We start from the raw sequence: 25,580 nt of genomic DNA on the forward strand, positions 1-25,580 counted from the left end.
ATTTTCTGGGACTGTCATGTTATTAAAACTTAGTGGAAGGGAATACATGCAGCAATACAAGAGACATTTGGAAGATATTTACCTTTGGAAAGTAAAAGTCTATTATTTGGACTTATTCCAGAAGGATGGACAAAGAACGATAAATACTTGTTTAATATTTTACTGGCAGCAGGAAAAAAAAGCCATCACAAAAAAAAAAAAAAAAAAAAAGCTTTCTTCAGAGAGCCCAACAATGAACATCACACTGGACATTTACAGAATGGAGAAAATGACAGCAGATGTGAACTACAAGAGGGACCTGTTTGTATCACGATGGAAGAAATGGATGGACTACATTAGAAAACGCAGGCCAGTTTTTGCTTTTGCATTAGATTTTGACTTTGTTAACTACTAGAAGACTAGAGGAAATATTAGTTACATTAATGGAAACAAAAACACACTCCTTATATTTTTTTATCTTTCCTTTTTTCTTATGTATTTTTTATTTATGTTGTTTTGCTTCTTTTTCTTTGCTTCTTCTTTCGTTCTTATTGTATGGATATTTTAGTTGTTTAAATATAGAAAAAAAGAAAAAATATATGTACTGAAAGATAGCTGAAGTTCAAATCAAAATAAATAAAAAGTTGATGGTATTGTATAGTGATTCTAAAATGTCAATAAAAAAAAAAAGAAGAAATTATTCAGTTAGCGGTTTTGTTTTGTGCGAAACTTTTATAGAAATGTCACAGGAACCGTCCAGCAATTCAGTGTCTCACAGAGAAACGAGAGAGGAAGGACCACCCAACTCAGGGGAGAGAGGAATAGTCCAGGGCATGGAGCCCAAAAAGAAAATTCGCATAAGCGAGATAGAGGGGGTGCCCTTAAAGATAACACTGCAGATTGGAGCACTTGAGCAAAATGTGCATGAACTTGAGGAAACGCAAGAGTTTCTCCTTGAACAGAACAACACCATTGTTGTTCAGCTGTCCAAGGCTGAAAGCGAGAGAAATGAACTAAAGAAACGGAATGCAGATCTCGAGAAAGCTTTGAAAACTATTCAGTGTCAAGTGGAAGAATTACAGTTTTCAAAAACCAAAAATGCTGCTGAACCTGAGGGACTTGAGACTCCTGTTGCTCAACCACCTCAGGATGAGGTGAACCTTACCATTTTCTTAAAGCCAGAAATTAACTTTTTTCAGAGCAACTTACCACGAAACCCAAAAACTAAATCAAAGCAAATTGCTGCATTCTGTTTTACACAAGTTTGACACATTTGAGTTGAACATGTTGTCAAATAGGTTAGACTTTGGTTAAGAGCTTGGTTTTGAAGCTTCTTATCCTCTGGGAACAGGTAGATGTCAACTCCATAAAAATGTGTTTCACAGCTTCAAATGTGTACTTGAGTTCTTTGGGAAACTCCATGTTGAGCCCATAAAGTAGGCCAAACAGGTAGGCAAAGGCAGTGGGAAGGTCTGGCAGATCATCAAGAATAATGTCCTCTTCCAAAACAATGGTAGTGTTGACCACTGTGGACTGCGAGTTGGGTCCCACGTAGTCCTCCAAAACAGTGAGGATGCCCACCGTAACACCTCGGGTTGCCCTCTCAACTGGATCTGTATCCTATGCAAAAAAACAAAAAACAAAACAAAACAGTACATATAAGTCTCTGAAAACCAAATCCAAAGATTGAGTAGATTTGCATGCTCACCAGACATGTTAAGAAGAGTTTGGTCTCGTCGTCGTGAACAAATATCGGTAACCCTTCCAAACTGATGGTTCGTCGATGCTCGACTATGTTTGAGACCTAAAACAAGGAAATCAAATAAGACTCAGTCTCATTTATAAACCTACCATTTTGTTTTTAAAACACATTAAGTTTTGTTGCTAAAAATACAGTCTTAAGAAATAAGATGTTGAAATTAGTTATTGCAGATAATTGCTCATGGTTTTGTCAGTTTTTTTTAAAGTAATTTTGATGTGCAAGAAATGTAGCACACTTATTACAACATGTATAACAAAAAGTGCCATGAGTGGGATGAGAGTTCAACTGTCTGTCATGACCTGCCATCTGCCAAACACACAGCGCTGCTTATAATCCCATTCAGGACACACTTTCTGAAAACTATTAAATATTTACTAAATTGATGTAAAAATTGTTAAAATATCTTTCTTTACAGTGGGAACTTCAGGTTCCTCATAAACCAGACACCAATACATTTTTATATATATTACCTGTTCATCAAACTCCCAGCTCTCTCTGTCCTGGTTGTTGTGTCCTTGGGCAAGACCCTTTACCCTACCACCTACTGGTGTTGGCCAGAGGGGCCAATGTGCGATATGGCAGCGTCGCTTCTGTCAGTCTACCCCAGGGCAGCTGTGGCTATAACTGTGGTTTCCCTGCACCGATGTGTGAATGTGAGAGTGAGTAAGTAGTGGAATTGTAAAGCGCTTTGGGTGCCCAGCAAAGAGCGAAATAAATGCAATCCATTATTATACACGGTAAGTTGACAAGTAAATAGATTTCACTTCAATCGAGTTGTTGGTAATACCAAAATTAGCTTCATATTTTTAGAGCCAACTATGTTTTTTATATTTTACCATTAGCATTGTTAGCTCAACGGTAGCCTTCAACCTTTTCTACAAGATATTGGAGTGATACAAACAGATATTTCTCAAGGGCACAAGAAATGGCGCTCACGTTCATTTACTCACCCAGACAAGTTTTGAGGCATTTGGAATTGTTCAAAAGAAATTTTATATCATATAAAATCAACTTTTTGGAGCTTTTAAACACATTTTAATGTTATTTCCTTATATTAAAAACCCTCCACAGTGGTTTTTGGCTTAATTCAGGCATTTCTTAGTGGTCTCAGTGAATCCTTTCCCCATAACCGTGACTCAGCTCTCTCCTGCAAAACGACTGACTCGTAACATTGGGATTAAAATTTCTTTCTAACAACTCCAAATGCCTTGAAATTTGTCTGGGTGAGTAAATGAACGTTTTCCATTCTAGAAATAAGACCACACTGAAAAAAAAATGGAAGTTTTCCTTTAAATATTTAAGACATTATCTAACCTGTTCTTTCAAGAAGAGAGCTGGCCATCTGAGCTGCATTTCCTTGACCAAGGGCTGCATCTCCACAACTTCTTTCCTCCTGAGAGAGAATGTGATGTCCATCTTTTGGGTGATGAGTGCCATGTTCTTATTCCTCTTCTTCATTTCATCTTCCAAAATGCATCTTTCATTTTCAAGAGACTCATCATTGTAGTTTTCTGGGGCATCAGGGATAAAGTTGACTTCACCTCGCTTTGGTTTCTTTAAGGAAAATCTATTTGTGCCACTGTCATCTTCTTCCCCTCTTCTTTTTCGATTGACTGCAACTTCACTACATTCAGCTTGCCTTAGCTTGGAACGGTAGTTGCCAAGCTTGAACTTAATGCTTGCTGCCCAACCATCATATCCTGTGCCATTGCCGGGCTCTTTGAGGCAGGGATGTTTTGAAACTAGCTCCTGGGCAACAGACGTTATTTCATTCTTGTCAGGGTAGGCTTTGATTGCAAACATTTCTTGTGCCAGCTTGTCTAGAACTTCCATCTTGATGTCTCTTGTTACACTTAAATTTGCCCCTGCTTTCTCATATACCTCGTTGCCCTTGCAAAGTTTTAACTCTACATCATAGGAAAAGGTTGGGATAGGAAATGGATTTGGCCACTGTGAAGTGCTACACATGTAGGTCTGGGTGGATGAGGACGGGCTGAAAGAAGATGCTGAACTCACACTGGCTGTATCAATAGATGAGATGGCGCTATGATCAGATGGAGTCTGGTGGCGAGGCTGATGCATTTTCCTCCCAAATGAGGTACAACACTGCCCGTCCAGCAGGTAGCTCATTAATATCCATCAGGTTGCAAAGTGCGTTCCCAAAATCTGGGTCTTCATATTGTATTGCAAAGTCACCTTCAAGTCCAAGCTTTGCTTGTAGTTCATCTTGAAGCTGCTTCACAGATTCTGGAACAGTGGACTTTTCTGATAAGTTGTGGACTCGCAGTAACAGGGCCTGTGAAGACAAACCAAAAAAAGGGCGCAATTCTAAATAATTAACGAATTCAAAGTAATCAACTGAAAACTATTTAAGAATAATACATACCATCACTTTCAATGCAGGAGGCACGTAACAGGTGTCACCATCAGTTGTCCAGCTACGCAGTATTCAGCTAAAGGGTGGTAATCATTCAAATCTTCTGGGTCAAGTATTTCCAGATCTTTGTAGCTGCTGTCAAGCCGATCTGTAATGTTCCATAAACCAAGAGGAGAGCTTTGTAGCAACAAATGACACTTTCCCAGAGTCAGTTATTTATTGCAGTTATTTTATGAATTTTTCGAGATGTTCCTAAAGGGTTGCATATTTCAAAGTCATCAATATACAAAGCTAAACTAATGCAAGTATCTTGCAATCCTAAAAGCTTGTTGTTTTTGAAATACTGCCCATCTCTAAATTATCTGTAACCTTCACTAATTTCTTTATCAAATGCTAACTTTTCAAAGAAACTTTTCTCTTTCAATAAGTTCTCCAAGACCTGGTTTACTGAGACATAAACAAATGTATTTCTAGTTCTCGCTTTGTAGGTGTACTCTTTAGGCTCACATACATGAAAATTATTCTTGAAATAAATATTTCTCTTGTAATCAGTAGATAATGCACCTTTTGGTTCTGTTGAGATAAATAATGGGTTGGTTTTGAAAAGTGCATCATTTATATTTTTAATTACATCATCATCTGCCTCAATGTTCTGTTCAGCAAGCACCTCTTTGATTCTTTGAAATGAATGAACCTGAGAAAATTTTAAAATGTCACTAATTTCCTCAATAATTTCCTGCAAAGCCCTTTTAGAAACATGTAACAATGTTTGCATGTAGAGCAGGGCGATATGACCAAAAATATTTATCGCGATATAGATTTGAAAATTTGCGATAACGATATAATTGACACTAGACAAAATACTTTACAACTCCACAACTTTATTAGTGCAAAAAAACACATCAATGTATTTTCACTTAAACAAGCAGCTGTTTTTTTATCTGCATTAAAATAAATATAAAAATTTAACAGTGCAAATGCAAATTCCTTGCTGACAGTTTAACCAAAAGGCATTTCCAGTGGAAACTGGCCGACATATCCTCAGCTTAACCATGTATAACAGTCACGAAACTTAAAAAGAGGTTATACACACACAATACGGTAATATTATGTTGAAGCACCGTACGTATCACTCCGCCGGGCTCCTCCCTTGTCATCATAAATAATGCTGTTCCAGGTTCAACATTGCAAGTGACCAATCACCTTCTCCTGACGTCATCCGCGACCTCGAAAAAAAGCAAACGCCTTCAAAAAATCTACTTCACTTGCGAGAAGAGAAACCGCCTCTGTAAGGACAATATGTATAATGCTTACAGTTTATTAAAGAAAAGTATCCTGAAATGCAAAGAATTCAAGTTCCTGGATGGGCGGACAGAAGCGGTTTCTCTTCTCGCAAGTGAAGTCGATTTTTTAAGGCAGTATTTTTCAAAGACACAAAAGGGGGACGTCACAACAATGTCATTGGTCACTTGCAATGTTGACCCTGGAACAACATTTATTATGATGATGTGGGAACAACACACAGACACGAGGATATCAGATCATCCCCTGCGGATGACAGCCGTACTGCTCCAACAATCCATCAAGCGGTGCGGCTTCATAGCTTAGCAAAGTCGTACTAAAACATTTGACAGATTTTCGAGTGCCGTGTACATAAACTCGTTTCGAGGTCAGTAAACACAACCAGAATTCATACCTAAGGCACACGGGATTATAAGGGGCTCTGTTGATTTTCAGAAAAATCAAAGGATTGATTTTAAGTGTGCCGTATTTTCCAAACAACACTGTAATAACGACGGCCCGCTAGCATGCTCTACCAAAAATAGTGCTTTGTTGTGTATCTGACGGACGAAAGCTAAACCAGTTCCACACCACTGAAGCTGCAGCATTTTTACAAACCAGTTCTGGTTCATCGTTTCATTCAACAATCCACTTTCGCTCTTCTCATTCCCCGTCGCCTTTTTCACAATGTGCGTATGAAAACAAAGGCACTGCGCATGCGCGTTTTACCCATATTCTATCGTGATATTTCATTTTCTTATCGTTGCCCAACATTACACCGGTATTACCGTGAACGGGATGATATGGCCCAGCCCTATTTGCATGCATAGAAAAAGTCTAGCTATTTTATGTTCAAGACATTGGTAATTTACAAACTCATTGTCCTCTTTATCACTTGATGCTACACCTGAACCACTTGATAATGTCTCTGACTCCTGAGAGGTATTTAAGGATTTATCAGGGGAGCTACTTTCACTAGGACATGCATTTGCATGAGAAATCAGTCTAATACAGTTTTTTTATATCTTTTGAGTTTTTGTGCTTTCTGCTTGTGTGTGACGTAAAGGTTGATAAATTGTTGGTAACATTGTCACATTTTTGGAAAGGACAGGATACAGTCTGATGGGTTTTTAAGTGCCTTAAAATATGTGAAATAAATGTATGCTGTGAACAGTTTTCCTTAAATTCACAAAAATCACAAAAAAAAAAAAAAAAAAAAAAAAATGTTGAGATCACCTGCCTTTTCTTAGCCCTGTTGTGTGATCTGCTGAGGTGAGACTTCAATGCCCTTCGTGTCCTAAACGAACAGACTCAGTCACTGTAAACACAGGGCAAATGAAATCCTCTTCTATGTCGTAGCTGGTGATGTCTTAAGAGTACTTCTTGGCTTGAACAGACAAAAGAGCAGAACTGGCACTGCATACAAAAACTATAATGAGAAGAGAGGAGAGGACAGTGTCAACAATTCAAAAGAAACCTGAATTAATCTCAAATTACCAAAGTTACATTACCTGATTATGTGTTTGGGGGCGGGGGGAGGCACTCCTGTTCTGATTCCTCTCCTTACCAACTCTTCGTCAGTCCCTCACAAATCAGGACAAGTAGTGGTCTGGAGTTGGATTTTAATTCTCTAAATAAATAAAAATAGCAATTAGTTTTAAAATAAAATACCAGCTTCCTGACATTACTTAAGAATTTTTTTCTCCTGTCCTAATTGTTTTCACTAAAGTGAGCTGATTCTGCCTTGTAAAATGCCATGTAAAACAGTGTAAAACAAATAATTTACCAGTTATACATTACATCAAATGTTTAATTTATTATTAACAAATTGTATTCTACATGGAATGCACCAACAGTGTACTGGGATGTATTATGTATGCCAAGGATAATTGTGTGTGATTGGTTTTACAACTTAGAATGACAAACATTGGATTGAAAGTATGAGTGGGATAAAACTCCTGAAGCATCTGTTTAAATTATCAGTGCATTTATTAATGATGCTCCATAAATAAACCAAAACAATGTTTTGTGCATAACAAAAAGCTCACAATTGTGCGATCAAAATTTAAACTAAAAGATGCTGAGCATAATAACAAAGACAGATTTCGCAGCTGCTCTGTTTCCAAGTTCTACTGCGTGACTGACAGCCTGGAGTTTGAAATCCTCTTTGTAACCATGTCTCTTACAGGTGCCATTTGTGGTCCTTATACACATAATATGGTAATATTACGTTGAAGCAGAGTAGTATCACTCTGCGGGGCTCCTCGGTAGCCGTAATAATCCAACAATCAATCAAGCAGTGCAGCTTCATAGCTTAGCAAAGTCGTACCAAAACATTTTTGACAGATTTTTTTTAAGCTGTGTACCACATAAAATTGGTTCGCGGTCAGTAAGCACAACCAGAATTCATACATAAGGCGCACTGTCTATTTTTGAGAAAATCGAAAGGATTTTAGGCCGTGCGTCAAGGCGTTAGCCCGGTTAGCTCGTTAAAGCCGCCCAGCTCCACGCACGCGGTGATCCGCGGTAACTAGTTAACGGAGATTTGCCCCGTTAATGCAGTTATGGCATTAACTTTACGCTGACAGCACTAAAATAGTAATCTTCAAAGGTTTTCTTTTTACCGACCAAATCCTCTTTGATAGCTGCCGTGTCCATCTTGTTGCCTGCAGGTGAAGCGATGGGGGAGGGGGAGTTGTGTTCAGTGAAGGAGAGAGCCGAGGCGGAGTAACGTTGCGTAGAGACAAAAGTGGACAAAAGAGAGGCAAACTTGCGGCTCCACAAGTATAATTATAATGTAACATAGACTATATCGATATAAACGATATTGTCACATCTCATATCTCGTATAAAAATATATCAATATATTTAGAAACTCGATGTCGCCCAGTCCTAATCACTTGTTCATCTCTTTTGTTCCAGCTTCATTACTGGATGCATAGTTCTAATGCATCTGTGTTTTTTAACTTATTTAAAGCCTGTTTGATATGACTCTTGCAGACTCTAGTAGTTCGTATTTAAAATACCCCCATATTTACTGCTCTGTAGCTGCTTCTCTGATCTCCCTCTCCCTCCTGTTTGTGTGTTGGGTGGAGCTCGCTGGCCGTGAGGACTCCACCACCCCGTTCACACAGAAACTAAAGCACACATTTTATTGGCTAAAAGTGATTCGAACAAATTAGACGACATGGCAGCGGGCGCCCCCGAAATTTATTTTTAAATAGCAGCGGGGGGGTTGCAGCCGTTGGTCATGAGCGAGACAGCCTATTTTGTTTCGTTCGGTGTTATGGCGGCCACAGACTGCACTTCATGAAATACACATAGGGGGTGTCGCGGAGGCTTGTCAGATATGAGCTCGCCTCTTTAGTAGCTCGGATTTTCATTGTTTTGTGACATGGCATGTAGTTTGTGACATGGAATCTTAAATGATATAGTGAACACATACCCATAAGCCACAAGGCTTCTTAGCCTAGAAAGTAATGCTATGCTAAGTTTCGGAAAAATAGGAAGCACTTCAGTTGTGATATTTCTAAAAGACAAATTGAGACTGTTCAAACATATACTGTCTGATATAATAAAAGAAACATTTCTTGCATTTAGAAAGTTGAGATGAACGATCTATCCAGCTCCTGGTATAAAAAGCCTCACGTTCTCATTAAGGCAGAGGGCCAGGTGGCTTTCAGTCCTTGCAAAAGCGCAAAGTAGACCCCGTAGTATCCAAAAATATGAGATGCACATGCGTGCTCAGGCACAGAAAGGCGCCAACAGCTTCAACTCATGTAAAACTTGAATTCATTCATTTTGCCAGCAATAAATTTCATCTGAGACCAACTTTTACTCCAAAACGTTAAAGGATTAGTTGAAACCCTTAATGTATCTGAGTTTATGGGGCAACTCAACTTTTATTGTTGAATTGTGAAAGAAATGACTGTAAGCTCAACAATTGCAAGTTTGATTTTTTACAGTGCAAAGTAAATATGATTCAATAGATTTTTTTAATTCCACGAAAAATCACCTTGCCCGGTGGGCCGATGGCCAGTCCAGCTATGGTCATTACGAGGGAAATTTCTTTTGCAGTTTGTCTGAAAAGATGGACTTGCGCTTCGGGATCCTTTAAACATCATCAGGCGCGTTGCTACGCGCTGTCTGTCCTGTCTGTGAGCTCACAAAGCAGCAGTTCGGGGATGAATGACGTCACACACATGGATCCTCTGTCGGAATATAGTAAAACCGAGGACGGTTGGTTAGTTGGCTTAGTCCTCCTTTGATCGAATCAAAGGATCGAAGAGAGCTGACGTCATGGCTGACGTCACGGTCGCTGCCAGAAAAATCTATAAATAGACCCCAGTTTCTTGAATTCGGCATTTCAAGAAACACCTAGTTGTTTTCGCAAGCCAGGAATCCTTGGGAAAGAGAATAGTTTAACACTCAAATTATTCAGTTAGCGGTTTTGTTTTGTTTTTTGCAAAACTTTTATAGAAATGTCACAGGAACCGTCCAGCAATTCAGTGTCTCACAGAGAAACGAGAGAGGAAGGACCGTCCAACTCAGGGGAGAGAGGAATAGTCCAGGGCATGGAGCCCAAAAAGAAAATTCGCATAAGCGAGATAGAGGGGGTGCCCTTAAAGATAACACTGCAGATTGGAGCACTTGAGCAAGATGTGCATGAACTTGAGGAAACGCAAGAGTTTCTCCTTGAACAGAACAACACCATTGTTGTTCAGCTGTCCAAGGCTGAAAGCGAGAGAAATGAACTAAAGAAACGGAATGCAGATCTCGAGAAAGCTTTGAAAACTATTCAGTGTCAAGTGGAAGAATTACAGTTTTCAAAACCCAAAAATGCTGCTGAACCTGAGGGACTTGAGACTCCTGTTGCTCAACCACCTCAGGACGAGGTTCAGGGTACTGGTATGTGGCATCGTGGTGCCAAATGCCTACTTAAAGTAGGTTTAGGTCTTGCCACAGCGGCCCTTATTGTTCCTGCAGCTTTCTGGGTCTTCTCAAAGATGTCCACCTGACGTGAATGACTCAGCTGCTCCCTGTGGCATTGTGTTTATAACTGATGCGCACCTGCGGACCACTTATGTGCACCCCTGTTTATAATCTTGTGAAAGACGCACGACAGACCTGACCATATACTCTTGTTTTTCATCATCTACTTTTATTACTACAGGTTTACCACTACAGATGGCTGCAGCTCACAGCCACACACAGTAACAACAACAACACAGCAGGACCTAGTTCAGCCTTTAAACCAGCAAGGCATGATTGCAGATTGGCGCTCAGGTGCGTCCACCTCCCCTGCTTTCCAACCACGGTCCACCAACTACACCAACCTCCGATAACTATGCCGTGCTCTCCTTTAAGTTTTATTTTGCCCCTCACCCCCCAACCAGTCGTGGCAGATGACTGCCCCTTCTTGAACCTGGTTCTGCCTCAGGTTTCTTCCTGTGAAAGGGAGTTTTTCCTGGCCACCGTTGCCCAGTGCTTGTTCATAGGGGATCATTTGATTGTTGGGGTTTATAATTTAAAATGTCATTTTATTTAAATTATTTCAGGTGAGGGGTTCACTTGATAGGGAGCACAAAAAGCTGCAAATATTAAAAAACAACAAAAAGTGTATTTAGCAGAAAATAAAAAATAAAAAAAACAAATATTAAATTTCCCTACTGCTTCGTTTATTTACTTAAAAGAACAGCTTTAAATTTTGTGTGATAGTGTCATGGCTCTTGGTCAAGTGATCCAGGGTTTATCTTTTGGACTGTGTGAATCTGGTTTAATTTGTGTCCTTTGATTTAATAGTATTCATGGTTCTGTTTCTCGTCTCCCATGTGTCCATGTTGCTTTTGTATGTCGTGTCTCTTTAGCCGCCGCAGCAGTGGGCGGGCACATCCACACCATCCACGTCGCCGCCAACATACGTTGTATGTTTAGACCATTTATATCATTTGACATCCACAGGACATAGAGGTTCGAAAGACACTGAGTCATGCAATACCTTTAATGAGAATACTGTCAGTGAACACTGATGAGCTTCTGCTTCTTTAATGAGCCATAATTCTCATTAAAGAAGCAGGTTGGCTCATAAAGTGCTCTGTAGTTATCTAATGCAACTGCCATTTGTTTCAGGACATAACCACAATCTGTAATCAACACAGGGTTTATTGAACCGTCGGGTGTGCAGACAACATGACACGCATGAAAAATGGGTAAGGACATTTTGTGAACACTCATAGTTGATGTCTTAATTATGGGAATAGCTACTATGTAATTGATGCTTCCTATTCTATCAGATAAGGTGCACCTTGTGTGGAAGTTAAGTTGGCTCATTTTTGCCTGCCTGAGGGCTAAAACTTCTGCTTACATTTCAACATGAATGTACTACTACTTTCTACTTAGTACCCGAGTAATCCAGCAGAACAGCTCCAAGATGGTGGTGGTGTAAAGGCAGCCCTCTCTATGATATAGAGGAAATATATTTCATTTGAGGGTAAAATATTACAAGCTCCATTTAAAACAAACAGCACTATCAAAATACCAGGAAAAACTTAATTGCCTTTATAAAAAACAATGTGTGCAGACCAGCTTTAATTGTGGACAAATTGAAATTCAAACTTCAGTCAGACCATATTCAATTGTATAAATATGCATGAAACCAAATGCAATGCTACTAATCTGCTGAAACAATGAATGCAAACCTGCAGGTCTGAGGGTTCCCCAGATAAAAAATACTTGGCAGAAAAGTCGAAACCTTGTTCCCAAAAACCTTTTTCTTCTCTTTACGCTTCCAGAAATTCTTTATATAAACTATTCACATAAGTAATGTCCAGACTGAGGCTGCAAGCACTGTTCAAAAACCAAAAAATAAACAACACTGGAAACTCCTGAGCTAAACAGTCTTTAAAGTTTCTCTTTCACTTTACAGCTATTTCTTCGGCTTCCCTTTCTTTTTCTTTGCAGGTTAGCAACGATTCTCTTCACCTGGAGCGGCTGCAGAGTGCAGGAGGGAGACTCTGACACCTCCTCAGATTCACTTTCCAGTTTCCTTTTTTGTCCCCTTCTTTCACCACCTTCCTCCTCCTCCATGGCAACAGGTTCTTCAGGCTTAGCACCTTGCAGCCACGCCATGTCCAATGTAGGCACTCTGGGCTTAATGGCATCGACAGTGTCGGTAAACACCCCATCGTCACTGGAGGAGCACCGTCTGAACCCCAGGGCGAGCACGCTTTTCAGCCCCAGCGGCTCCGACACACTCTGGCTCAGGCGAGGCACCTGGCAGGCCGGCACTCCTCTGGTGGTGCTCAGAGCGATCAGGTGATTAGTCATGTGTTTCGGTTTGACAGACTTGCACACGAGCAGCAATCTGAGTTCGTTTCTCTCTAGAGCCTTGGTCACCTCGTTGATGCCGATGGCCAGCTGCCGTCTGGCTGCCACATCTGTCCAGCCGTTTTTGGAGGAATCGCTCACCTGGGGAACAGGTTGTGGTGCGACATCAGGTTTTTTGCCTTTCTTTTTCCTCCATGGGCGAAACACTTTCACTTCTTTTTTCTCCAGACCCATTGAGATCAACTTATCCTTCAGAGTTTTCAGGATGAAGTGCATGTCCTCTTGGGGGAGCGGGCTCCATTTTGAGGCAAAGGGTGAGGTGAAGGAGGTCTTGGCTGGAGTCTGCTTTTTGATTTCCTTTTTAGTCGGCTTTCCGGGAGCTGCCATGACTGTTTGGAGCATAAAACAACCGACACTGTAACAAAAGAGAGAAAAACTGCTTTAGAGACTGGCAACCAATCACTGGATACTTTATTAAGTACAACCGTTCACCTGACTGGTAATGAAGGCAATCAGATGAGTTCCCTGTACTTAACCTCCACAATCACCAGATCTCAATCAGAGAGAGCACCTTTATGATCTGGTGGAACAGGAGAGTCACATCGTGTATGTGCAGCCACAAATGTAATGCTGTCATGTCAACATGGGTCACATGTTGATCCCCCAAGAATCTTTCATGAAGAAATAAAGCAGTTCTTAAGGCAAATGGGGGTCCAACCCAGCACAAGGAAGATGTATGAACTGGCCAGTAAACGTAAATAATTATTGATGTTAAATTAAAGCACAGAAATGCCAAAGATGAGTTAAACAGCTTACTCACATATAAAAAATGCATACCGAAATCTTTTTAATTTTCTTGTCTGTCTAAAAGGTAAAAAAGTAAAAGCAGTAAAGAGTAAACACGACTAAGAGGAATAAAGTACATTTTAAGATGAGTGAATAAAATAGAAAGAACAAGAGCACATTTATTAAAAAATTTTTATCCATAAGTCAGACTAAACAAACAACGCCATTATACACTAATACGGTTAGTAACGTTTTCATTTCGCATTTCTTTAACCCACATGGAAATGTCGTTAAATTTCGGATCTTCTTCGGCTCTAATAAAACACTTTTCGCTTCTGCGAGTGTTAAAAACAAACACAGCCGCCGTTACCTGTAGTTAAAGCAGGTAACGCATTTCTCCTCGTCTTCTTTACAGCTTCAGCACACAGAGACACACAGGGCGCTGCCATTTTGTTTCAGTTGTTTCAATTTAAATAACTTTATTTGAAAAGCCCCACAGCGCCGAATAGCGGCGAAAGGGCGACACGACAGTCAAATCATCAAAGAGTCAGCGAAGGCAGTGAAGGTGGAGTTTAAGAGGCGGCGAACACTGTTATCTGACACTGTAGTGTCTGATGTAGGGAAAAGTGCATGAAGTCTCCTTCATGAATCCGCTGGAGTAAAAGTGCACGAGCACAGGAAATAGAAAGTAGGCTTTTCTAAACCAATTAATTAATTGGTTTCAATGCACTCAAAAGTGATTTTTTACACCAAGCAATAATATGAATAAAATGAAACATATAAAATAAAAGGTTTATTTATTCAAATACTTCATTAAAAGGTTAAAAGGTATTTAGGTCTTTGCGCATATTAAAAATGGTTCCTGTGGTCTATAATTATCAGTTCCTTTGATCGAATCAAAGGATCAAAGAGAGCTGACGTCACGGCTGACGTCACGGTCGCTGCCAGAAAAATCCTTAAATAGACCCGTTTCTTTAACTCAGCATTTCAAGAAATACCTAGTTGTTTTCGCAAGCCAGGAATCCTTGGGAAAGAGAATAGTTTAACATTGAAATTATTCAGTTATTGGCTCAATATATAAGACAAAATAAAGAAGTAGAAGGTATTAATATCCATGTTAAGGAGCATAAATTAGCATGCTATGCAGATGATATTTTAATATTTTTGGGTCAACCATCAAATTCTTTACCTAAATTAATGCAATCATTTGAATACTTTGGTCGACTATCTGGATATAGTGTTAATATGAGTAAAACACAATTGCTTAAGTACAATTATATTCCATCAGAAGAAATTAAAAATAAGTATCAATTAGCATGGCAAACAGAGTACTTTAAATATCTAGGAGTCATAATACCTAAGGATCTTACAGAACTATTAGAACGAAATTATTTACCAATACAGAAAAAAATTAAGGAAGATATAGCGAGATGGAATTTAATTCCATATTTAAGTTTATATTCAAGAATAGACTCAATTAAAATTAATATTCTTCTTAAATTATTATATTTATTTCAAACACTACCAATAGAAATTAACCAGAAACAGTTTAATGAATGGGACAAAATTTTGTCAAGATACATATGGCAAGGAAAAAGGCCCCGAATTAGATTTAAAACCCTACAACTTAACAAAGGAAAAGGGGGGTGGGGCTTACCTTCTCTTAGGGAATATTATTGGGCAGCACAATTAAGGCCTATGATATGCTGATGTAATCCTTCATACGATGCTCAATGGAAAGCCATTGAGGAGGGTCTGACTTCCATCCCCATACAAGCTATTATAGCAGACAGAAGCTTGCAAAATTTAATAAAAACTATTGAAAATCCATGGATCAAGTTGACTTTTAAAATTTGGGAAACAGTAATAAAAGAATATAAACTAGAAGAGGATATATCAGTTCTTAAGTGGTGTGCATATGACACACATTTTGCTCCAAATAAATTGGACACCAGATTAAAAGATTGGACATAGAAAGGATTAACAGCTTTATGTATGGTAATGGAGGAAGGGAGACTAATTAGTTTTGATAAAATGAAAGATAAATATTCATTAGAAACACAGGATTTTTATAGATATCTACAGATGAGGCATTTTGTCAATAAAACGATAAAAGCTAAGGCTGAATTGAGTAAACAGCTGCTAGATGTATTTAAAAGGGCATATAGTTCAAATAAAAATAGAGGTATTATAGGTGACCTCTATAAAGGATTAACAAATATGAAATTACACTCAACCATGTATATCAAAACAAAATGGGAAATTGAGGGAGGAATAGAGATAAAAGGAGGATGAGTGGACAACAATATGGGCATATCAATGGAAATGTAGCAGCTCACAGAGCTGGAGGGAATTTGGGTGGAAATGCCTGATAAGATATTTTATTACACCTCACCAAAAATCTCACTATGAAGGTAACCCTCCCACTTGCTGGAGAAATTGTGGAAATACAAATGCAAATCACTATCATATTTTCTGGGACTGTCATGTTATTAAAACTTAGTGGAAGGGAATACATGCAGCAATACAAGAGACATTTGGAAGATATTTACCTTTGGAAAGTAAAAGTCTATTATTTGGACTTATTCCAGAAGGATGGACAAAGAACGATAAATACTTGTTTAATATTTTACTGGCAGCAGGAAAAAAAGCCATCACAAAAAAAAAAAAAAAAAAAAAAAAAAAAAAAAGGCTTTCTTCAGAGAGCCCAACAATGAACATCACACTGGACATTTACAGAATGGAGAAAATGACAGCAGATGTGAACTACAAGAGGGACCTGTTTGTATCACGATGGAAGAAATGGATGGACTACATCAGAAAACGCAGGCCAGTTTTTGCTTTTGCATTAGATTTTGACTTTGTTAACTACTAGAAGACTAGAGGAAATATTAGTTACATTAATGGAAACAAAAACACACTCCTTATATTTTTTTATCTTTCCTTTTTTCTTATGTATTTTTTATTTATGTTGTTTTGCTTCTTTTTCTTTGCTTCTTCTTTCGTTCTTATTGTATGGATATTTTAGTTGTTTAAATATAGAAAAAAAGAAAAAATATATGTACTGAAAGATAGCTGAAGTTCAAATCAAAATAAATAAAAAGTTGATGGTATTGTATAGTGATTCTAAAATGTCAATAAAAAAAAAAAAAGAAGAAATTATTCAGTTAGCGGTTTTGTTTTGTGCGAAACTTTTATAGAAATGTCACAGGAACCGTCCAGCAATTCAGTGTCTCACAGAGAAACGAGAGAGGAAGGACCACCCAACTCAGGGGAGAGAGGAATAGTCCAGGGCATGGAGCCCAAAAAGAAAATTCGCATAAGCGAGATAGAGGGGGTGCCCTTAAAGATAACACTGCAGATTGGAGCACTTGAGCAAAATGTGCATGAACTTGAGGAAACGCAAGAGTTTCTCCTTGAACAGAACAACACCATTGTTGTTCAGCTGTCCAAGGCTGAAAGCGAGAGAAATGAACTAAAGAAACGGAATGCAGATCTCGAGAAAGCTTTGAAAACTATTCAGTGTCAAGTGGAAGAATTACAGTTTTCAAAAACCAAAAATGCTGCTGAACCTGAGGGACTTGAGACTCCTGTTGCTCAACCGCCTCAGGATGAGGTGAACCTTACCATTTTCTTAAAGCCAGAAATTAACTTTTTTCAGAGCAACTTACCACGAAACCCAAAAACTAAATCAAAGCAAATTGCTGCATTCTGTTTTACACAAGTTTGACACATTTGAGTTGAACATGTTGTCAAATAGGTTAGACTTTGGTTAAGAGCTTGGTTTTGAAGCTTCTTATCCTCTGGGAACAGGTAGATGTCAACTCCATAAAAATGTGTTTCACAGCTTCAAATGTGTACTTGAGTTCTTTGGGAAACTCCATGTTGAGCCCATAAAGTAGGCCAAACAGGTAGGCAAAGGCAGTGGGAAGGTCTGGCAGATCATCAAGAATAATGTCCTCTTCCAAAACAATGGTAGTGTTGACCACTGTGGACTGCGAGTTGGGTCCCACGTAGTCCTCCAAAACAGTGAGGATGCCCACCGTAACACCTCGGGTTGCCCTCTCAACTGGATCTGTATCCTATGCAAAAAAACAAAAAACAAAACAAAACAGTACATATAAGTCTCTGAAAACCAAATCCAAAGATTGAGTAGATTTGCATGCTCACCAGACATGTTAAGAAGAGTTTGGTCTCGTCGTCGTGAACAAATATCGGTAACCCTTCCAAACTGATGGTTCGTCGATGCTCGACTATGTTTGAGACCTAAAACAAGGAAATCAAATAAGACTCAGTCTCATTTATAAACCTACCATTTTGTTTTTAAAACACATTAAGTTTTGTTGCTAAAAATACAGTCTTAAGAAATAAGATGTTGAAATTAGTTATTGCAGATAATTGCTCATGGTTTTGTCAGTTTTTTTTAAAGTAATTTTGATGTGCAAGAAATGTAGCACACTTATTACAACATGTATAACAAAAAGTGCCATGAGTGGGATGAGAGTTCAACTGTCTGTCATGACCTGCCATCTGCCAAACACACAGCGCTGCTTATAATCCCATTCAGGACACACTTTCTGAAAACTATTAAATATTTACTAAATTGATGTAAAAATTGTTAAAATATCTTTCTTTACAGTGGGAACTTCAGGTTCCTCATAAACCAGACACCAATACATTTTTATATATATTACCTGTTCATCAAACTCCCAGCTCTCTCTGTCCTGGTTGTTGTGTCCTTGGGCAAGACCCTTTACCCTACCACCTACTGGTGTTGGCCAGAGGGCCAATGTGCGATATGGCAGCGTCGCTTCTGTCAGTCTACCCCAGGGCAGCTGTGGCTATAACTGTGGTTTCCCTGCACCGATGTGTGAATGTGAGAGTGAGTAAGTAGTGGAATTGTAAAGCGCTTTGGGTGCCCAGCAAAGAGCGAAATAAATGCAATCCATTATTATACACGGTAAGTTGACAAGTAAATAGATTTCACTTCAATCGAGTTGTTGGTAATACCAAAATTAGCTTCATATTTTTAGAGCCAACTATTTTTTTTATATTTTACCATTAGCATTGTTAGCTCAACGGTAGCCTTCAACCTTTTCTACAAGATATTGGAGTGATACAAACAGATGTTTCTCAAGGGCACAAGAAATGGCGCTCACGTTCATTTACTCACCCAGACAAGTTTCAAGGCATTTGGAGTTGTTCAAAAGAAATTTTATATCATATAAAATCAACTTTTTGGAGCTTTTAAACACATTTTAATGTTATTTCCTTATATTAAAAACCCTCCACAGTGGTTTTTGGCTTAATTCAGGCATTTCTTAGTTGTCTCAGTGAATCCTTTCCCCATAACTGTGGCTCAGCTCTCTCCTGCAAAACGACTGACTCGTAACATTGGGATTAAAATTTCTAACAACTCCAAATGCCTTGAAATTTGTCTGGGTGAGTAAATGAACGTTTTCCATTCTAGAAATAAGACCACACTGAAAAAAAATGGAAGTTTTCCTTTAAATAGTTAAGAGATTATCTAACCTGTTCTTTCAAGAAGAGAGCTGGCCATCTGAGCTGCATTTCCTTGACCAAGGGCTGCATCTCCACAACTTCTTTCCTCCTGAGAGAGAATGTGATGTCCATCTTTTGGGTGATGAGTGCCATGTTCTTATTCCTCTTCTTCATTTCATCTTCCAAAATGCATCTTTCATTTTCAAGAGACTCATCATTGTAGTTTTCTGGGGCATCAGGGATAAAGTTGACTTCACCTCGCTTTGGTTTCTTTAAGGAAAATCTATTTGTGCCACTGTCATCTTCTTCCCCTCTTCTTTTTCGATTGACTGCAACTTCACTACATTCAGCTTGCCTTAGCTTGGAACGGTAGTTGCCAAGCTTGAACTTAATGCTTGTTGCCCAACCATCATATCCTGTGCCATTGCTGGGCTCTTTGAGGCAGGGATGTTTTGAAACTAGCTCCTGGGCAACAGACGTTATTTCATTCTTGTCAGGGTAGGCTTTGATTGCAAACATTTCTTGTGCCAGCTTGTCTAGAACTTCCATCTTGATGTCTCTTGTTACACTTAAATTTGCCCCTGCTTTCTCATATACCTCGTTGCCCTTGCAAAGTTTTAACTCTACATCATAGGAAAAGGTTGGGATAGGAAATGGATTTGGCCACTGTGAAGTGCTACACATGTAGGTCTGGGTGGATGAGGACGGGCTGAAAGAAGATGCTGAACTCACACTGGCTGTATCAATAGATGAGATGGCGCTATGATCAGATGGAGTCTGGTGGCGAGGCTGATGCATTTTCCTCCCAAATGAGGTGCAACACTGCCCGTCCAGCAGGTAGCTCATTAATATCCATCAGGTTGCAAAGTGCGTTCCCAAAATCTGGGTCTTCATATTGTATTGCAAAGTCACCTTCAAGTCCAAGCTTTGCTTGTAGTTCATCTTGAAGCTGCTTCACAGATTCTGGAACAGTGGACTTTTCTGATAAGTTGTGGACTCGCAGTAACAGGGCCTGTGAAGACAAACCAAAAAAAGGGCGCAATTCTAAATAATTAACGAATTCAAAGTAATCAACTGAAAACTATTTAAGAATAATACATACCATCACTTTCAATGCAGGAGGCACGTAACAGGTGTCACCATCAGTTGTCCAGCTACGCAGTATTCAGCTAAAGGGTGGTAATCATTCAAATCTTCTGGGTCAAGTATTTCCAGATCTTTGTAGCTGCTGTCAAGCCGATCTGTAATGTTCCATAAACCAAGAGGAGAGCTTTGTAGCAACAAATGACACTTTCCCAGAGTCAGTTATTTATTGCAGTTATTTTATGAATTTTTCGAGATGTTCCTAAAGGGTTGCATATTTCAAAGTCATCAATATACAAAGCTAAACTAATGCAAGTATCTTGCAATCCTAAAAGCTTGTTGTTTTTGAAATACTGCCCATCTCTAAATGATCTGTAACCTTCACTAATTTCTTTATCAAATGCTAACTTTTCAAAGAAACTTTTCTCTTTCAATAAGTTCTCCAAGACCTGGTTTACTGAGACATAAACAAATGTATTTCTAGTTCTCGCTTTGTAGGTGTACTCTTTAGGCTCACATACATGAAAATTATTCTTGAAATAAATATTTCTCTTGTAATCAGTAGATAATGCACCTTTTGGTTCTGTTGAGATAAATAATGGGTTGGTTTTGAAAAGTGCATCATTTATATTTTTAATTACATCATCATCTGCCTCAATGTTCTGTTCAGCAAGCACCTCTTTGATTCTTTGAAATGAATGAACCTGAGAAAATTTTAAAATGTCACTAATTTCCTCAATAATTTCCTGCAAAGCCCTTTTAGAAACATGTAACAATGTTTGCATGTAGAGCAGGGCGATATGACCAAAAATATTTATCGCGATATAGATTTGAAAAATTTGCGATAACGATATAATTGACACTAGACAAATACTTTACAACTCCACAACTTTATTAGTGCAAAAAAACACATCAATGTATTTTCACTTAAACAAGCAGCTGTTTTTTTATCTGCATTAAAATAAATATAAAAAATTTAACAGTGCAAATGCAAATTCCTTGCTGACAGTTTAACCAAAAGGCATTTCCAGTGGAAACTGGCCGACATATCCTCAGCTTAACCATGTATAACAGTCACGAAACTTAAAAAGAGGTTATACACACACAATACGGTAATATTATGTTGAAGCACCGTACGTATCACTCCGCCGGGCTCCTCCCTTGTCATCATAAATAATGCTGTTCCAGGTTCAACATTGCAAGTGACCAATCACCTTCTCCTGACGTCATCCGCGACCTCGAAAAAAAGCAAACGCCTTCAAAAAATCTACTTCACTTGCGAGAAGAGAAACCGCCTCTGTAAGGACAATATGTATAATGCTTACAGTTTATTAAAGAAAAGTATCCTGAAATGCAAAGAATTCAAGTTCCTGGATGGGCGGACAGAAGCGGTTTCTCTTCTCGCAAGTGAAGTCGATTTTTTAAGGCAGTATTTTTCAAAGACACAAAAGGGGGACGTCACAACAATGTCATTGGTCACTTGCAATGTTGACCCTGGAACAACATTTATTATGATGATGTGGGAACAACACACAGACACGAGGATATCAGATCATCCCCTGCGGATGACAGCCGTACTGCTCCAACAATCCATCAAGCGGTGCGGCTTCATAGCTTAGCAAAGTCGTACTAAAACATTTGACAGATTTTCGAGTGCCGTGTACATAAACTCGTTTCGAGGTCAGTAAACACAACCAGAATTCATACCTAAGGCACACGGGATTATAAGGGGCTCTGTTGATTTTCAGAAAAATCAAAGGATTGATTTTAAGTGTGCCGTATTTTCCAAACAACACTGTAATAACGACGGCCCGCTAGCATGCTCTACCAAAAATAGTGCTTTGTTGTGTATCTGACGGACGAAAGCTAAACCAGTTCCACACCACTGAAGCTGCAGCATTTTTACAAACCAGTTCTGGTTCATCGTTTCATTCAACGATCCACTTTCGCTCTTCTCATTCCCCGTCGCCTTTTTCACAATGTGCGTATGAAAACAAAGGCACTGCGCATGCGCGTTTTACCCATATTCTATCGTGATATTTCATTTTCTTATCGTTGCCCAACATTACACCGGTATTACCGTGAACGGGATGATATGGCCCAGCCCTATTTGCATGCATAGAAAAAGTCTAGCTATTTTATGTTCAAGACATTGGTAATTTACAAACTCATTGTCCTCTTTATCACTTGATGCTACACCTGAACCACTTGATAATGTCTCTGACTCCTGAGAGGTATTTAAGGATTTATCAGGGGAGCTACTTTCACTAGGACATGCATTTGCATGAGAAATCAGTCTAATACAGTTTTTTTATATCTTTTGAGTTTTTGTGCTTTCTGCTTGTGTGTGACGTAAAGGTTGATAAATTGTTGGTAACATAGTCACGTTTTTGGAAAGGACAGGATACAGTCTGATGGGTTTTTAAGTGCCTTAAAATATGTGAAATAAATGTATGCTGTGAACAGTTTTCCTTAAATTCACAAAAATCACAAAAAAAAAAAAAAAAAAAAAATGTTGAGATCACCTGCCTTTTCTTAGCCCTGTTGTGTGATCTGCTGAGGTGAGACTTCAATGCCCTTCGTGTCCTAAACGAACAGACTCAGTCACTGTAAACACAGGGCAAATGAAATCCTCTTCTATGTCGTAGCTGGTGATGTCTTAAGAGTACTTCTTGGCTTGAACAGACAAAAGAGCAGAACTGGCACTGCATACAAAAACTATAATGAGAAGAGAGGAGAGGACAGTGTCAACAATTCAAAAGAAACCTGAATTAATCTCAAATTACCAAAGTTACATTACCTGATTATGTGTTTGGGGGCGGGGGGAGGCACTCCTGTTCTGATTCCTCTCCTTACCAACTCTTCGTCAGTCCCTCACAAATCAGGACAAGTAGTGGTCTGGAGTTGGCTTTTAATTCTCTAAATAAATAAAAATAGCAATTAGTTTTAAAATAAAATACCAGCTTCCTGACATTACTTAAGAATTTTTTTCTCCTGTCCTAATTGTTTTCACTAAAGTGAGCTGATTCTGCCTTGTAAAATGCCATGTAAAACAGTGTAAAACAAATAATTTACCAGTATACATTACATCAATGTTTAATTTATTATTAACAAATTGTATTCTACATGGAATGCACCAACAGTGTACTGGGATGTATTATGTATGCCAAGGATAATTGTGTGTGATTGGTTTTACAACTTAGAATGACAAACATTGGATTGAAAGTATGAGTGGGATAAAACTCCTGAAGCATCTGTTTAAATTATCAGTGCATTTATTAATGATGCTCCATAAATAAACCAAAACAATGTTTTGTGCATAACAAAAAGCTCACAATTGTGCGATCAAAATTTAAACTAAAAGATGCTGAGCATAATAACAAAGACAGATTTCGCAGCTGCTCTGTTTCCAAGTTCTACTGCGTGACTGACAGCCTGGAGTTTGAAATCCTCTTTGTAACCATGTCTCTTACAGGTGCCATTTGTGGTCCTTATACACATAATATGGTAATATTACGTTGAAGCAGAGTAGTATCACTCTGCGAGGCTCCTCGGTAGCCGTAATAATCCAACAATCAATCAAGCAGTGCAGCTTCATAGCTTAGCAAAGTCATACCAAAACATTTTTGACAGATTTTTTTTAAGCTGTGTACCACATAAAATTGGTTCGCGGTCAGTAAGCACAACCAGAATTCATACATAAGGCGCACTGTCTATTTTTGAGAAAATCGAAAGGATTTTAGGCCGTGCGTCAAGGCGTTAGCCCGGTTAGCTCGTTAAAGCCGCCCAGCTCCACGCACGCGGTGATCCGCGGTAACTAGTTAACGGAGATTTGCCCCGTTAATGCAGTTATGGCATTAACTTTACGCTGACAGCACTAAAATAGTAATCTTCAAAGGTTTTCTTTTTACCGACCAAATCCTCTTTGATAGCTGCCGTGTCCATCTTGTTGCCTGCAGGTGAAGCGATGGGGGAGGGGGAGTTGTGTTCAGTGAAGGAGAGAGCCGAGGCGGAGTAAGGTTGCGTAGAGACAAAAGTGGACGAAAGAGAGGCAAACTTGCGGCTCCACAAGTATAATTATAATGTAACATAGACTATATCGATATAAACGATATTGTCACATCTCATATCTCGTATAAAAATATATCAATATATTTAGAAACTCGATATGTCGCCCAGTCCTAATCACTTGTTCATCTGTTTTGTTCCATTACTGGATGCATAGTTCTAATGCATCTGTGTTTTTTAACTTATTTAAAGCCTGTTTGATATGACTCTTGCAGACTCTAGTAGTTCGTATTTAAAATACCCCCATATTTACTGCTCTGTAGCTGCTTCTCTGATCTCCCTCTCCCTCCTGTTTGTGTGTTTGATGGAGCTCGCTGGCCGTTCACACAGAAACTAAAGCACACATTTTATTGGCTAAAAGTGATTCGAACAAATTAGACGACATGGCAGCGGGCGCCCCCGAAATTTATTTTTAAATAGCAGCGGGGGGGTGCAGCCGTTGGTCATGAGCGAGACAGCCTATTTTGTTTCGTTCGGTGTTATGGCGGCCACAGACTGCACTTCATGAAATACACATAGGGGGTGTCGCGGAGGCTTGTCAGATATGAGCTCGCCTCTTTAGTAGCTCGGATTTTCATTGTTTTGTGACATGGCACGTAGTTTGTGACATGGAATCTTAAATGATATAGTGAACACATACCCATAAGCCACAAGGCTTCTTAGCCTAAAAGTAATGCTATGCTAAGTTTCAGAAAAATAGGAAGCACTTCAGTTGTGATATTTCTAAAAGACAAATTGAGACTGTTCAAACATATACTGTCTGACATAATAAAAGAAACATTTCTTGCATTTAGAAAGTTGAGATGAACGATCTATCCAGCTCCTGGTATAAAAAGCCTCACGTTCTCATTAAGGCAGAGGGCCAGGTGGCTTTCAGTCCTTGCAAAAGCGCAAAGTAGACCCCGTAGTATCCAAAAATATGAGATGCACATGCGTGCTCAGGCACAGAAAGGCGCCAACAGCTTCGACTCATGTAAAACTTGAATTCATTCATTTTGCCAGCAATAAATTTCATCTGAGACCAACTTTTACTCCAAAACGTTAAAGGATTAGTTGAAACCCTTAATGTATCTGAGTTTATGGGGCAACTCAACTTTTATTGTTGAATTGTGAAAGAAATGACTGTAAGCTCAACAATTGCAAGTTTGATTTTTTACAGTGCAAAGTAAATATGATTCAATAGATTTTTTTAATTCCACGAAAAATCACCTTGCCCGGTGGGCCGATGGCCAGTCCAGCTATGGTCATTACGAGGGAAATTTCTTTTGCAGTTTGTCTGAAAAGATGGACTTGCGCTTCGGGATCCTTTAAACATCATCAGGCGCGTTGCTACGCGCTGTCTGTCCTGTCTGTGAGCTCACAAAGCAGCAGGATGAATGACGTCACACACATGGATCCTCTATCGGAATATAGTAA

The 25,580-nt window shown here is 39.0% G+C and overlaps 3 protein-coding genes and 1 long non-coding RNA gene across 7 annotated transcripts; all 4 read right to left on the bottom strand.

The window, feature by feature from the left end:
• Window positions 1-701: 701 nt before the first annotated feature.
• On the bottom strand, window positions 702-13,989 carry LOC120732239 (ribonuclease P protein subunit p38-like). Of its 4 annotated transcripts, XR_005695560.1 has the most exons (3): window positions 13,882-13,989; window positions 10,284-13,140; window positions 702-1,122 (listed from the first exon to the last, which is right to left on the bottom strand). XR_005695560.1 is itself a non-coding variant. In XM_040029691.1 (2 exons), exon 2 carries the CDS (start codon window positions 13,125-13,127, stop codon window positions 12,300-12,302), a length of 828 nt encoding a protein of 275 aa, XP_039885625.1. In that variant the 5' UTR covers window positions 13,128-13,140; window positions 13,882-13,989; the 3' UTR covers window positions 9,866-12,299. The 4 variants fall into 4 exon arrangements, 3 of the variants coding, with proteins under 3 accessions (XP_039885625.1, XP_039885627.1, XP_039885626.1); XM_040029691.1 differs by lacking the exon at window positions 702-1,122 and having other exon boundaries at window positions 9,866-13,140; XM_040029693.1 differs by lacking the exons at window positions 702-1,122; window positions 13,882-13,989 and adding an exon at window positions 13,790-13,873 and having other exon boundaries at window positions 9,866-13,140.
• LOC120732237 lies at window positions 1,157-4,942 on the bottom strand. The gene is made up of 4 exons (XM_040029688.1): window positions 4,128-4,942; window positions 3,056-4,037; window positions 1,688-1,783; window positions 1,157-1,599 (listed from the first exon to the last, which is right to left on the bottom strand). Exons 2-4 carry the CDS (start codon window positions 3,869-3,871, stop codon window positions 1,279-1,281), a joined length of 1,233 nt encoding a protein of 410 aa, XP_039885622.1. The 5' UTR covers window positions 3,872-4,037; window positions 4,128-4,942; the 3' UTR covers window positions 1,157-1,278.
• Window positions 13,990-16,684: 2,695 nt separating the features above from the next.
• On the bottom strand, window positions 16,685-20,891 carry LOC120732236. Its single transcript, XM_040029687.1, has 4 exons — window positions 20,116-20,891; window positions 19,044-20,025; window positions 17,682-17,777; window positions 16,685-17,593 (listed from the first exon to the last, which is right to left on the bottom strand). The coding sequence occupies exons 2-4, from the start codon at window positions 19,857-19,859 to the stop codon at window positions 17,273-17,275; spliced, it is 1,233 nt and encodes a 410-aa protein (XP_039885621.1). The 5' UTR covers window positions 19,860-20,025; window positions 20,116-20,891; the 3' UTR covers window positions 16,685-17,272.
• A 1,736-nt stretch (window positions 20,892-22,627) lies between these two features.
• On the bottom strand, window positions 22,628-24,121 carry LOC120732253. The gene is made up of 3 exons (XR_005695563.1): window positions 24,012-24,121; window positions 22,897-23,015; window positions 22,628-22,814 (listed from the first exon to the last, which is right to left on the bottom strand). It is a non-coding gene; the product is annotated as an uncharacterized LOC120732253 (long non-coding RNA).
• Between the last annotated feature and the right edge of the window lie 1,459 nt (window positions 24,122-25,580).

The sequence above is a fragment of the Simochromis diagramma genome, unplaced genomic scaffold (assembly GCF_900408965.1).
Source record: "Simochromis diagramma unplaced genomic scaffold, fSimDia1.1 OVJJ01000361.1, whole genome shotgun sequence".
Taxonomy (NCBI): Eukaryota; Metazoa; Chordata; class Actinopteri; order Cichliformes; family Cichlidae; genus Simochromis; species Simochromis diagramma.